The 15,840-nt window shown below is 36.1% G+C and overlaps 1 protein-coding gene across 2 annotated transcripts in view; it reads left to right on the top strand.

Moving 5' to 3' along the window:
* The window catches only part of LOC103586736 (conserved oligomeric Golgi complex subunit 5), a 190,207-nt gene that overhangs the window by 135,250 nt on the left and 39,117 nt on the right, over positions 1 to 15,840 (top strand). For both annotated transcript variants that reach the window (XM_008568048.1, XM_008568049.1), the window contains 2 exons: positions 9,067 to 9,177; positions 10,806 to 10,868. In XM_008568048.1, coding sequence (XP_008566270.1) covers positions 9,067 to 9,177; positions 10,806 to 10,868 — 174 coding nt within the window. The remainder of the gene's footprint in view (positions 1 to 9,066; positions 9,178 to 10,805; positions 10,869 to 15,840) is intronic.

Consider the following 15,840-nt stretch of genomic DNA (forward strand, 5'->3'; position numbering starts at 1 on the left):
ATGAAGTTAAAGCAGAAGCAAAACTAATCAATGCTATGAAATCAATGGAAATAAGTATAGTGATGTCTGTAAGTTATTTTGAGATACATAAAAAGTAAACTGGAGAGAGGTATAGATAGATATGTAATATAAAGCCAATATTGTAAAGTGTTAATTGTGAATGGAGTCTAGATTATCAGTACATGGGTGTTCACTGTACAATTCTTAACCTTTCTACATATTTGAGAGTGTTCACAATAAAAATATTACAAATAATAAATTAGGTATTACTTTTAGTGTTTAAAAGAAATACATATGAGAAAAAAGAATTTTTTAACTTTCAAGAAGAGATACATAGTGACAACAAGGACCATCTGTGAAACAGTACCTCCAGAACTCTACAAATGTTTTCCTCTTTTGGTTCTGAATGCAGCGCGACCTAAAGCCAAGCCTAGTTTATATTTCAGAATTCTTTCCATTCTTGGGAGCTCCTGATCCTGTTTAATTCATTATCATTTACAAAGCACTAGGACTTGAAAATTTTTAATAATAGAACATGCTGTACTAACTTTGTTCCCATTTTGACAGAGCTCCTAGACTGGTATATGCTGTAGAGATGTTATATCTAGATTTCAGCAAAATAATTGACAATTTCATATTAACCTTGGGGACATGATGGAAATATGTGAACTGGAGAGTAATGTAATTGAGTGGACTTGCCAAGTCATTTACTGAATATATAATAGGCCTGACTAATTATTGATTGTCATCCTGGTGAAAAAGTATGTCTTCAGCTTTGTCTTATGCAATGTTTTAATCAGTGAGCTTGATGAAAATATAGATGTTATGTTTAATATATGTACAGATGACACAAATCTGGACAGAATATAGAATATATCCATTGAGAGAGTGTCATCTGAAATTGTGTCATTGAAATGAATGATGGGCTGAATTAAAACCAAAAGTTAACCTGTTTGAAACAGTATAAATTCTCAGAAAAATGAACTATGTAAATTCAAACGGGGCAAATATTGCAGCTGATTTTAAGTTAGCAAGGGACTTTATCACTAATTTGAAACAGTAGTGTTGGTCACCAAAAGTACTAAGATGAACATAGGCTTCAATAATAAATGCATAGTGGCTAGATTATGAGATTTGCTGACAAATTAGACATGGAGTGTGAGAAAAGGAGTCAAGTATGACTCCAATGTTACAGACCTGAGAAAAGAGTAGGAGGTGCCATTTACTAAGGTAGAGAAAACTATGCAAAGAGAATAGTTGGAGGACAGAGGGAGATGAGAATCAATAGTTTGACTTTGGGCATATTAAGTTTGAAGTACCAAGTAGAGATGCTGAATAAGCATTCAGATACCTACATCTGGAGTTCAGGGGAGAAGTAAGGCCTGAGAATTTTCAGTATACTTCAGTGTTTCTCAACCAGGGATGAATTTGTGTCCCTTTCTCTTCTTTCCCAGGACATTTTCCAATGTCTGCAGACATTTTTAATCATAAGTTAAAAATGGGGAGGGGGTGCAGTGCTGGGGGATGGCTGTCATCTATGGGGCAGAGGCCAAGGATTCTGCTAATCACCCTACAGTGCATAGGGCGGCCCTTCACAACAAAGAATTATCTGGTCCAGAATGTCAGCAGCAGTGAGTTTGGTATATTTAGAGCAGTCGTCTTGGAAGAAGGTGTAGATAGGAAAGAAAAGAGAGTGGAACAATGAGGTGGAACTAGTAATGAGAAGTAAGCCTAAGAAGGAATAGCCCAGTGAGATAGGGGGAGAACTGAGAAGGGGTGATGTTCTGGAAGCCAAGTGAAGAGTGTTTCAGGGAGAAAGCAACCAACTGTGTCAAGCTGCTGATAGGTATAAGGTGATGACCATTTGATTTGTCAATACGGAGTTCTTTGGTAACTTTGACAGGAGCTATTTTGGTAGATGGGAGACAGTAGCCTGAATGAAGTGGTTCTAAGAAAGAATGGGAGGAAAGGGAATGGAAACAAGCTTAACCAACTTTTTGAGTTCTGCTAGAAAAAAGAGCAGCTGAAATGCTAGTGGGAATTACCCAGGAGAGTGGATAAAACTGATGATGCAGCAGACGGATGGCAAAATTTTAGGAGTGATAATCTTGATAAGGGATGGGATTTAGTGCACTTGTGGAGTGATTGGCCATAGACAGGAACATGGGTAGTTCATTTGTAATAAGACACACTCTGGGGGTACAGATGCAGGCAGCATTTCAATATAGAAATATTCTAATTGCTCTTGTTTTTTCAGGGAAATGTGCAGAAAAATTGTCAGCTGAGAATAGGAGGAAGGAGATTTCAGAGGTTAGAGAAAAGAGAAGGTGAGGAATAATCCTCTAGGGGATGAGAAGAGTGAAGAGATATGTAAAAGGATTGACAGGCAGCAACAAGGACCCATCCTAGTATAGTGGTCATGGATTTAAAGTGTGACTGGTGAGAAGCTCATTCAGCTTCTCACATGCAGGTATGGACTTGGGTTCAATCAGGACTGGAGTTTTGTTAAGTGAGCATTAACACATGTATCCTTAACTTCCTTGCCCCTCTGTCTCTGAAGACTAATAAACTCTCCAGGCTCCAATTTAAAGCCAGTGCCTTCACAGTTGCACTGTATCCCATCCCCTCTCAAGATATTACTCACTGCTAAAACTGATTACAGTGAGTCATGGAATCTAAACCAGAAAGGAGGGAAGTAAAGAAATGGGGGTGCTATGGTTTGGATGTCCTCTCCAAAACTCATGTTGATACTTAATCTCCATCGTGGCAGTATTTAGAGGGGGAAATTTGACTACAGTGTTTGAAAAGTTGGGCTTTTAAGAGGTGATTGAATCATTAGGGTGATGCCCTCATGCATTGATTAATCTATTCATGGATTAATAATTAATGGATTATCATGGTAGTAGACTGGTGGCTTTATAAGAAGAGGAAGAGAGCACATGAACATGCTCAGTCCTCTCACCACGTGATGCCCTGTGCCGCCTTGGGACTGCAGAGAGTCCCGACCATGAAGAAGGTCGTCACCAGATGCACCCCTCAGCCTTGGACTTCCCAGCCTCCAAAACTTTAAGAAATAAATTTTTCTTTGTAAATTACCTGGTCTCAGGTATTGTTATAAACAACAGAAAATGGACTAAGGGCATCAGGAACAGCTGTGAGATAGAATGAAAAAGTGGTAGAGTTGGGAGGTCCCAAGGGGTCAAGGAATTATTGGAATTAGAACCAAAGAGAAAGATAGGAATTGGCAATCTGGAGAGTAAGATGCTTGAATCCCAGATTCTAGAGAGTGTAGTCATTGTAATGACAAGATACAGGGTGTGTCCGTGGGAGAAGGCAGGTGAGTTAGAATGGAGAATAAGATCACTCAGGGAGAAGAGGATAAAGAACTTAGAGTTTAGGTTATTGGAAGGATCATCTATTTGAATATTGAACTGGTCAAGAATTATTACAGGAATAAATAGCAATGAGCATACATAGTGCCCAGATGTTGGTCATTAATACCACTTCCCACTAGAAGGAACCAAACTCCTTGGAGATATGCTGATTCCAGATAAAAGTATTGTATCAATGTAAGTTTATGAAGTTGATAACAGAATTGTGGTTTTGTAAAAGAATATCACTGTTCTTAGGAAATACACACACTGAAATATTTAGGGGTAAAGGGCCATAATGTATGATTCAGAAAATAAATTATGCACGTGTGTATGTGTGTGTGAGTGTGTATGTGTGAGAAGAGGAGGAACAATACAAATAGTAAAGCAAATGCAATAAAATGTTAACAGAACAGGTAAATCTGGATAAAGGGCATATGGTGTTCTTTGCACTCTTTTTAGTTTTGTAACTTTCTGTAAGTTTAAGATTATTTCCCCAAAAAAGATTATAACAGGAGTGGTCTTAGAAAGATACAGGGTGATTCACTTAGCTAAGGTGATTGATTGATTATATTCTGTGCAGTAAAGTCAGGAAAAGCAGCAAGTTATCTTACATTTCCAATCTTTGGAAACTTATATTTTCACCTTCATATTTTTATTTTGTTCCTTGTTTTTGGCACAATGATATTTCATTTTTAGTTCTTTTATATTATCAATTCTTTGCTCCCATAACTACACTATTTTCTTCATATAACTTTGTATGTCTGTTGAACTTAGTCATTTTCACTTACTTTAGTTTTCACAAAGCTCTCAGCACATTCAGATAACCTGGAAAGTCTAGGATTCTTTTTTCTATATATTTTTTTAAAAACAACTTTATTAAGATATAATTCAGAATCCGATCAAGATGGTGAAATAGATGGTCCCCAACATCACCCTCTCCCACAATCAACCAATTAAAACTGTTAAAAAGCAACAAAAGCCAAGCTGGGGCTGCGGGAGCTCAGGGTAAGACGAGGAGAGACCTACAGAGTTTGTGAAGGCAGGAGAAGCCACAATGAGAGACAGAAAGGACCACTCCAACTATTTCAAGCCCTGGCCACTTTAAGGCTGGCCCTGGTGAGTACACTGAGCAAGAACTGGCAAAAGCCGCAGCTGTGCCCTTTGTATGAAGTTGCTTGGAGGCTACAGGGGAGAAGAGGGACTTGGTGGTCCCCAGACCAGGAAGACCACTATCAGTGTTCCTGTGGATCCACATACAAATGAGGGGCCACAGACAACTGAAAAAAGGAGCCACTCGGAGGCTGGTCAGTTATTGTAAGGGACCTGTGCATGGCCTGTCCCATGGGAAGTGTTTGCGGCATGGGTGGTGGGGAAGACAGGCCCACCGGGGGAACACTGGGGCACAGCATGGACAGCTGATCTGCACCCCAGTCAGCACAGGACCACTCAGTGGAGGCTGGTCAGGAATATAGAACTGCAGGGGGTACAGTTTGCTGAAAAGACTCAGGCCTAGACCAGAGTTTCCACACAACCCAGGTGTACCAGACCTCCCAAGACCTAGAAGTGTTTACAAGGTCAACTATTAAAACCTGAGCTGCACAAAAAGCCTTCTCCAGGGAATCAGCAGCAAAGCAACAATTTAGCTCAACCACAGAGCTCAAGTGCTGGTTCCTACAGGAAGTTCCTCCATTTTAGAAGTAACCAAAGGACAGCAAATTAGTTTCAGTGCAGTTTAAGTGGTAGGGGCAGCTGAGAATCCAACACAGAACTGAAAGAAAAAACAAAACAGCCACAGGTCAGAGACAAAGTTCGGATATTAACCAGTAAAGGTCTAACACCACCAAAGAACACCTATAAAACCTAGAAGGACCAGAAGCCTCCCAGGCTCCTAAGTCAGGGTAGGGGTAGGGCCAAGGGCCTCAGCCATGCCCCTCCGATGTCCACATCCAGGCCAGCGACAACCACCAGGCCACATCTGTAAGTGCCCTGGGCTCCTGAGCTGGGGCAGTGGGGGCCAAGGGCCTCGGCCATGCCACCCCAACATATGCATCCAGCCTAGTGATAACCACCAGGTCACAGCCAGAAGTGCCCTAGTCTCCCAGTGCAGGGCAGTGGGGAGCTGAGGGCCTCAGCCACATCCCCCTGACATCTACATCCAGCCCAGCGATTACCACCAGGCTGCCACCTGAAGCACTCCAAGTTCTTGAGCTGGGACGTTGTGGGGCTGAGGGCCTCAGCCATGCCACCTCAACATCCACATTCAGCGCAGAGACGACCACCAGGCCACCACCAGAAGTGCCCCGGACTCCCAAGCTGGGGTCGGGGAGTGCTGAGGGCCTCAGTCACACTACCCCAACATCTGCATCCAGCCCAGTAATAACCAATGAGCCGCCACTGGAAGCACCCAGGGCTCCCCTGCCAGAATGAAGGGGATGTCACAGGCCTCAACCATGCCCCCCCAACTTCCTCTCCTCCTATCCCATCCTCCTCCCCTTTCTCCTCTCCCTCTCCCCTTCAGCTGCTCCACAACATCATCTTAGAATGTAAAAAAAATAGTAAATTAATTTTTAAAAATGGTATGATTCACATGCTATATAATCCACTCATTAAAATGTACAATTCAATGGTTTTTAATATATTCACAGTCAATTTTAGAACATTTCATCACCCCAAAAAGAACCTTCATACCTGTTAGCACTCACTTCTCATTTATCCCCCCAACCCTCCATCGCAACCATGAATCAACTTTTGTCTCTATGGGTTTGCCTATTCTAGGTATTTCATAGAAATGTAATCATTTAATATGTGATCTCTAGTGACTTCTTTCACTTGGAATAATGTTCAAGGTTCATCTTTGTTGTACCGTGTATTGAACTTCATTACTTTTTATTGCTGAGTAATTTTTCATTGTATGGATATTTCTACATTTTATTTATGCATTTATCAGTTGGTTGACATTTAGCTTGTTCCTAATTTTTGGTTGTTGTGAATAATACTGCTATGAACATTTGTGTACAAGTTCTTATTTCCCTTGTGTATGTAACTAGGGTTTGAATTGCTGGGTCATATGGTCCCTCTATATTTACCTTTTCCAAGCAGCAACTCCATTTTACGTTCTCCCAGTAATGTATAAAGGTTCAGTTTCTCCACATCCCGGCCAACATTTGTTATTACTTGTCTGATTATATCATCCTGGTGGATGTGAAGTATACCTTTCTACATACTCTTAAACCCCCAAATATGATCAGCCCTCTGTAGTAAAATGATCTCCATCCTTTTCTAACAGCAAGCCTGTCTTCTCATTAAATACAGACATATCAAATAAATTGTAATAAAATAACATAAGAAAAATTCTTTTCTTTTCCCATTTCTTTGTTAGTTCTTCAAAATTGGAGAGAATCTCAAGAGAGGTTAAATTTTTAAAATTGTACAGCTAGAGCTCATAACTTTTAAATGCCCATCATAATCAGATATATATTTAGTAACTGACCCCCAAGTCTCCCCACTGACCATTGCCACTTGAATCTACCAAGAGCCTTATTCAGGATTCTTTCCCCACCCTCACCATAGTGCAGAGCCCATCATTTGCTTTCTCTTGGGAGCTCAGTGCTTCTATTGGTATTATTTCACCACATTATAGGTTAAATTGGATTTTGTGGGTTTTCTGAGTGCCTAATCATTATTTTTTTAATATAGTTTCTTCAGGAAAATATGGAGTTTTTTTTCAGACTACCAGTTTACAAACAGCCATTTTTTGAACTCAACTTGATTACAAGTTGGTCACTGTCAATGTCCATGAAGAAAATAAAAATAAATTGGAGTTATTTAACCAGGTGTCAGAGAGTCTTATGTTGACTTAATAACCACCATCATGGATTGCAACTTTAACAAAGGATTACTCCATTTCTTTTAACTGCAAATTTTAGTGCTTTTAAAAATTGTATGCTATGACAAGTAGGAATTGGAAAAGTGGAAGTTGAATTTAACTTTGAAAATTTATGTATGTATTTATCAAAGGAAAATAGAAAATAGTAGTATGAGGGTCCTCCAAAAATTTTGTGGGGCTGGCTGGTTAGCTCAGTTGGTTAGAGGATGGTGCTGGGTTCAGTCCCTGTACAAGCCAGAAGCCAAAAAACAAAAACAAAAGAAAAGTTTGTGGAAAAAGAGAAATAAAAGATAATACAAATTTTCCATGAATTTTTTGAAGACCCCCTTGTATTTTCCTTTTCGTACATTTTGTTTGGCTCACTCTAACAAGTGGAAGATGCTTTTAGTTTCATTTCTCTTAAAAGGCCAATTTTCGAATGTTTGAGATGTGTACACAGTCATAGAGTGAGTTACATCATGTTTTCTATGTTCTAACCAAGTTTAATTTACCTTTAAATAACAATTGCTATAGAAGATTGAATTAAAATCTGATTAATATGAGAGTGGTTGACATGTGTATTTTTATTTATTTATTTATTTATTTATTTATTTATTTATTTATTTATTTATTTATTTATTTATTTATTTATTTATTTATTTATTTATTTATTTATTTATTTATTTATTTATTTATTTATTTATTTATTTATTTATTTATTTATTTATTTATTTATTTATTTATTTATTTATTTATTTATTTATTTATTTATTTATTTATTTATTTATTTATTTATTTATTTATTTATTTATTTATTTATTTATTTATTTATTTATTTATTTATTTATTTATTTATTTATTTATTTATTTATTTATTTATTTATTTATTTATTTATTTATTTATTTATTTATTTATTTATTTATTTATTTATTTATTTATTTATTTATTTATTTATTTATTTATTTATTTATTTATTTATTTATTTATTTATTTATTTATTTATTTATTGGCAGCTGGCTGGTACGGTGATCTGAATCCTTGACATTTGTGTTACAAGATATGTGTAATTTTTTAAAGAACTGAACTGCAACAGTTATAGATTAACTCAATAAAGTATTCCATGTCCTTTTTCCTAAAAATCATGCATTTAGAAGTAAATTAAAGGTCAAGAGTAGAAAGTTTTTAATACCTCTTCTACTGATCATCCATACACAGTATAATCTTGGCCATCTTTTTTTTTAATCTATGAAAAATAAGAATAATACTCTCATTGCACCATCCATTTCATTTGAGTATTAGGACAGTCATCAAATATACATAGGATTTAGGTTTATTTTTATTTCTCCCTCCCATTATTCCTTCTTCCCTCTTTTCCTACCTTTTTTTGATGGCTTATTTCTGAATTTTTGAATAGAAAGAAACCTATTGGCAGTTGCCAGAACGTACTCTTCAGGATTACTATGCTGGTGTATCAAAATAACATCACACACTGGGATTTGGGTCACACCTGCCTCGCGTCTATCAGCTATGAAATATTATCAATGATGTTCTTCCTGTGTGAGATTAATGGGCTCCTACATCCATGGTGTTATCTTTACAAAGATTCCTTACTGTGCCTAAAGTCCAAAGCTTGAACCTGAGCAGAATATTTTCATTTAACATTGTCTTTGTCAGAGGGGCATGAACTTCTCCCCACTTAAAGGTATATATAGATATAGATATGTGTGTGTACACACACACACACACACACACACACACACACACACACACACACACACATATAGACTGTCATTTTGGTGATTTCTTTTTGTGTTGAATTCTTACAGCTCTCCACACAAGGAGATGCAAGTCAGGTGATTGGGCCTCTTACTGAAGGACAGAGGAGAAATGTGGCAGTAGTGAATTCACTGTATAAGTTGCACCAATCAGTTACAAAGGTAACCTTCATTTTAATTTTTATTTTTATTAAGTTTATTTGACTTAATTTCAAGTTTTTCTTTCTTCTTGCCTCAAATTTATCTTTTTTTCAGGGTGGTATGGCCATAGATCAAATTTGGATAATTTACACATTATTATTTAGTTTTTTGGAAAAGAATACAATGAAAATGTGATGATTGTAAAATAAGTTAACTCTTTTTAAACAGTCTTTGATCAAAGCCTGTATTATTTGTGTAACTTTTTGTCTATACATTTAGTTTAAAACACATGAACTATAGGTCTTCAAGTTAATCAAGTTTATTGAACAAATTATTTAAGGGTAAATCATATGTCTCATACTTATTGTAAAGCATAATTTGGTTTCATATGTGTAATAGTAAACTATAACAAAGCTAATGACAGAATAAGAACCCTTAAGCCTTTCAACATGTCAAAAAGTTTCTATCTTTGTACAAACAAGGTGGGGAGGAGCTGTATTAAAAACAGTGAGTTTTTATGATATAATCACTGATGATTAATTGTAAGTAGACAAAATGAAGGTATTTCAAAAAGTTCATGGAAGTATTTGTATTATCTTCTAATTCCATTTTTCCAGAAACTTTTTAAAATACCCTCTAATATATTCTTTTCTTTTTGCTATTTTGCTACTCACGCATTTAAGAGAAATGGTTGAACTTTAACTTATTTGCCTCCATATATTATGTCTAAGGTGAACTGTATTCTTAATTACTAGGAAAGCAATACCTTCAACTCCATCTATGACTTTTGAGTAGTTCGTGTTTAATTATTCTCCATAGATCATTTTAAAAATATTTAGTAAGTTGGAATATAACTATTTAAAAGACCTGAAGGAAGCTAAAGGTTGGATGATGTTCTTGAAAACTTCACCTCTAATATGAGCTTTAATATGTTAGATTGTATTTTAAAATCATAATAAATGACCATATTCATTTGTTTAAAACTTTTAACAAGTCCTTTTATCAATTAGGGGTTTCTAAAAATATGTATTTCATGCACTAAACAAAATATTTTTTAAAGGATTTATTAATAGGTAAATCTCAGAAAAGTAAAATGATCAAAAATACTAAGTGATGTAGTTCCTATTTTCTTTAATCATTACTCTAAAATAGCACAAGCAATGAAAGTTTGTATTCTATTTAGCCTGATTTAAGTGTCTTTATTGATATTTTCAAAATTTTCATGATGTTTGCATTGATTTGTAAAAATGGAAATGTCTGACATTTATTTATATTTTTAAAGACGTTGAAAATTAGAGTCAGCCTAAAGAAAATCAGAGTTTTTAAAAGAGTAAATATGATTTTATACTGACTGACCTTTTCAAGATAAAACTTTATAATTAAAACTTACGTAAAATGAAGAGGAAAATTAGCTCTTAGGATTCTTAATGTTTCAGTTATTTGAAGTATATATTTGCTTTATACATGAAAGTATTTTTAACTTAATGAATGCTAATGAATTTTTAAATCACATATAAGATATTACTATAAAGTAATGATAATATTTTATATGTAGCTTGTGGAAACAGCTTTATCATGTTTTGATCAAAATTAGTGTTTTAAAAAATAGACTTAAGCAAAGCTATAACTGGATCAAAACCTTGTTCTAGGTGGTTTCCAGTCAGAGCTCATTCCCACCAGCAGCTGAGCAAACTATAATTTCAGCCCTAAAGGTAAAAGAACTTAATTTACTCTTTGACTCTGTAGCTCAAAGTGGTTTTAGAATTATTTGTTTGGCTAAGTGGGAGATATCACATCTTAAAAATAATTCAGAATCCTGTGTATATACAAAAGTAGCATGTTGAGAGGATAAAAGTGTGTTTGTATTTTCTAGATTTTAAAAATAGGCCCTTTTGGTGTCTACAGATTGTGTTCTACTTACGGATAATTGTATACACAGAAGTGAGTTTTACAAGTATTTACTGTACTTTAGGGTGCTGTAGCCTATTATTTTCCCAGTAATGCACTGGTTCTCCATCAGGGGACATTTGACAACATCTGGAAATATTTTGGAGTATCATGACTAGGGATGGGGGTGCTACTGGCATCTAATGAGTGGAGCCTGAGGATGCCACTAAACATCCTGAAATGCATAGGACAGCACCCCCACAGCAAAGAATTATCCAGCCCCCAAAATGTTTGTAATTCCAAAGTTGAAAACCCCTACTTATTGTTGTTTTTTTTATAAATATTTTCTTTTCTTTTCTTTTCTTTTTTTTTGGCAGCTAGCTGATAGGGGTATCCAAAACCCTGACCTTAGTGTTATCAGCACCATGCTTTAACCAACTGAGCTAACTGGCCAGCCCTGAGAAACCTTACTTTAAAGTGTAACTCTAAGGTATAAAACTGGATATATTCCCATTTTTGTATACTGACATAAATTTATCCCTTTTCAATATTCAGGAAGTTTAATAAAATATAATGGTATGAGATTCAGAGCCATATATAGTTGACAGTAGTTAACTCTTTAAGAAACAAACAAATTGTTCATTTTTATACAGTAATAGATAGACTTTATGTAGGACCTGCTACTTGCCAGGCACATACACAGGCACATTTTGAAATATTACAGCAACCCTTCAAGTTATGCATCATTATTCCCATTTTATTTTATTTTATTTTATTTTATTTTTGTCTTTTTCCGTGTCCGGCAACGGATCGCAACCCTCAGTGTTGCCCCCGTACCGGACCGGGGACCGGCAATGGGATTGCAACCCTCGGTGTTGCCCCCGCGCCTCGCTCAGCCAGTGAACGGGAACCGGTCTGTATGTGGGATCCGAACCCTTGGGCGGGAGCGCCACCGCGCTTCCCAAGCGGCGCACTATCCAGTGCGCCACCAGGCCGGCCCATTATTCCCATTTTAAACATCTTAGAAATAATAACTTGCTTAAGGTTATGTAGCTAGTAAACCCAGAACTCACTGGCTCATAGGAGACATGTCTACTACACCTTGCCATCATCATTTATTCATTCCTTCATTTTCTGAATATTTATTTATTACTTACTAAGTAAGTAAGTAAGTAACTAAGGCCATATAGCATAGACTCTGGAGACAGACTCCCTGTATATGAACCCATCTCAGCTATTTAACCAACTGTATGACCTCAGGCAAGTTAATAAACTCTTTCTTGCTTTAATTTCTGCCTCTATAAAATGGTACAATATACCTACACAAAGGTAATAAATGTCAACTATCAGAATGGATTCAGATCACTAAGGGAGAGTTAAAAACAAAGAGAGAGAGAGAGATGAAGGTCTATGAGTAAACCCCAAAGTGGAATACTTATATTTAGAGAGTAAAGAGGACACAAGGAAAGAACAGTCAGAGAGGATGGGAGAAAATTGAGAGAGTACGACGTCACAAATCCTCAAGGAGCAGAGAACTTCTGAGGTCAAATACTGTCCATAGGTTACATGGATGGGGATTTAACAGGCACCGAAACATAAGGATACTAAATTTATATATGAATGGATTTCGTTCATTAAGGGTAAGAGGAGACAGTCGGTTTTCTTCCAGCATAGTAGAAGTATGGATGTTTTCTGTGCATCCTTTTCTTTTCCCCAATGTGCCCATCTCATTGTGATTAAATGTTGTGAAAACTGCCATAATTAAATAATTGTGTTTAGTAAGAACTGTGAAATTTATTGATGATCATAAAAATACCATAAATTTGGGACAACATGACAAACCTAAAGTTCTTAGCATTCTTGATTCCAGGCAGAGAACAGATAGTATTTTCTATAATTCTACATTTTTTGACTATCTTCTAGAAGTAGCTCTCAAACCTTTTTTGATCACTACCCAAAATAAGAAATACATTTTACTTTGAGACTTCATGCACAGTATGTAAGCATTTATAAATATATATACATATATAATTGCATATATAGTATGTGTATCTGTACACATTTCTATAATTAACATAAAATTATCACAAAGCAATACTTTTCCTTATTTTGTGTGATATTTTCTATGCTAATCTGTTGCTTTTAAAAACACTCTGATAGTGATCCACTAAGTTGGTTTTTTAACCCCTAATGGTCACACCCATACTTTGAAAAAGACCATTCTATAGGTCAAGACGAAGTGCCTTCATTTGCCTGATGATTAAAATCACCTGAAAAAGTTAAAAATAGAAATTCCTCAGAGGCTATAATTCATTGTATGGTAGATTCATTTGTTCTGTATTTGTAACACACAACAATGATTATTCTTAGTATTAGTCACTTTGGGCTGGGAAAATTGCCCTGATCTTGGGCTACAGCCCTCACTCTGAAGTTTGTTCACCAAGACAAGTGGGTGCTGCAGTTTTCTGAGGCATTGCCAATTTTGCCCTTGAGAATTAGGGAAGAGAAGACTAACAATAAGTTTCAAGGCCTTTTGCAGTGGCCCTGCTAGTTAAAGACTAAATTGCTCCTGTTAACAGATTCAATGAAACAGTTTTGACTTTGCTTGAAGTACTCTGAATTGAGGATCAAATGTTATGATGCACAAATGACTGCAGCCCAAGAACCAAAAATCTGTATGCTTATATTATGATAAAGGAGATATTTAATATAAATTTTACTTACTAAAAAATATAAATAAAAACATACAGTAGTCTTTTCTTCTCTACTTTGTTGAGATTTTATCCAAAATAAAGTTAAAAGGATTGAGGTTCAGCATTACATATTATAAGCATTGTTTAAATACATCATGAATGGCATAATGAATGTGGCATATACATTTGGAGTCATTTTACCACCATTGCCATAAGTGGCATTTAAACACCTTGGCCCAGTAATTCTGATTCAATTTTCACTGAGATTGTCTTGTGCAGATAGTGATTGTATCGCTAAATTTATATATGGCAGTGCTTCATTTCTCCCTTATTGTGTGGGTTTGATGTTCTATATAAGGGAATATTCCAGATTGCTGAGGTTACAATATTTTTATGGTCTTAGCTATTTTAAAAAAATCTTTAAAAATATATAACACACTTCTCTGCTTTGCAAAGAGCATATGAAATATAATCTGATCTCCTTTCTCAGTTTTCTTTGGTAGTTGTTATCTCTACCCATCCTTCAAATTAAGGCATTCCCCAAGATGTTCTCTTCTTTTCCTGTTTCATGTGTTCCCATAGTGGAAAACCTCACCCAGCTATAATATTTTCTATAGAAACTATCGTATCTTATGCAAATAAAGAAAGTTTTATTTCTTCCTTTCTGATCTCTATGCCTGTTTTCCATGCCTTGTTTCACTGGCCAGGACTTCTAGTACAGGGCTGAATAGAACTAATAAGAGTGGACCTCACTGACTTATTCCTTACCTGGGGGAAAGCACTCAGTATTTTACAATTTTAAGTATAAGTTAGCTATAATTAATGATAGAATGATGTTTGCCTATAGGTTTTCCATAGGTGATTTTTATCAGATTAAAAAGTTTTATTCCTCATTTGCTGAGACTTTTAAAATTATAAATGGTATTGGGTTTCATCAAATAACTTTTTCTGCATCTATCGAAATAGTCATATGGTTCTACTCCTTTATTCTTTTTTTTGTCCTTTTTTTTTGAGACCGGCCGCACCGCGCTCAGCCAGTGAGCGCTGTGAGTGCACCGGTCATCCCTATATAGGATCCGAACCCACGGCGGGAGCGCTGCCACACTCCCAGCGCCGCACCCTCCTGAGTGCGCCACGGGCTCGGCCCCTACTCCTTTATTCTGTTACTAAAATACATTACAATAATTTATATTTGGTTATTAAACCAACCTCAGTCATGATACCTTTTTAATGTATTCCTAGATTTGTTTTACTTAATTTTTGTTAAGTAAAACATATATATTCATAAGAGATATTGGCACATAGTTTTCTTGTCTTTATCTGGTTTTGGTATCAAGTTAATACTGGCCTCACTAAATGAGTTTGGAAGATCATGTAGAATTTATATTGTTTTCATGGTGCTAATAACACCAAAGTCCAGAGTTCGATCCCTGTACTGGCCTGCTGCCAAAAATTTTTAAAAATAAAACTTATTTGTATTGGTTTTTCTTTAAATTTTTAATAGAATTCCTAGTGAAGCCATGTCTGCCTGTAGATTTCTCTTTGTAGGAAGGCTTATAATTACAAATTTAATTTTCTTAATAGATAAAGGATTATTCAGGTTATCTTTTCTTAGTGAGTGGGCTCAGATACTTTGTGACTTTTGAGGTATTTGTCTATTTGTCAAAGTTATCTAATTTGTCAGAATAATGTACATAATATTCACTTAGTACCCTTTTAATGTCTTTAGACCCAATACTGATAACCTTTTTGTAGCTGGCCTGTATGGGGATCTGAACCCCATTTTTCATTTTTTGGTATTGTTGTTTTGTGTTTGTGTTCTCTTTCTGTTTTTTTTTTTTTTTCCTTTTTGTCTTTTTTACTGACCCGTAATGGGATCGCAACCCTTGGTGTCGCGCCCGTACCGGGGACCGGCAACGGGATTGCAACCCTCAGTGTTGCGCCCGCACCACGCTCAGCCAGTGAGCCGGAACTGGTCTCCACATGGGATCCGAACCCTCGGCGGGATTGCACTCTCCAGTGCGCCACCGGGCCGGCCCTTTCTGTTTTGTTTTGTTTTGTTTTGTTTTTTAGATCAGTCTAGCTAGGAGTTTTTCAACTTTGG

Source organism: Galeopterus variegatus, unplaced genomic scaffold (assembly GCF_000696425.1).
Source record: "Galeopterus variegatus unplaced genomic scaffold, G_variegatus-3.0.2 Scaffold370, whole genome shotgun sequence".
In the NCBI taxonomy this organism is placed as follows: Eukaryota; Metazoa; Chordata; class Mammalia; order Dermoptera; family Cynocephalidae; genus Galeopterus; species Galeopterus variegatus.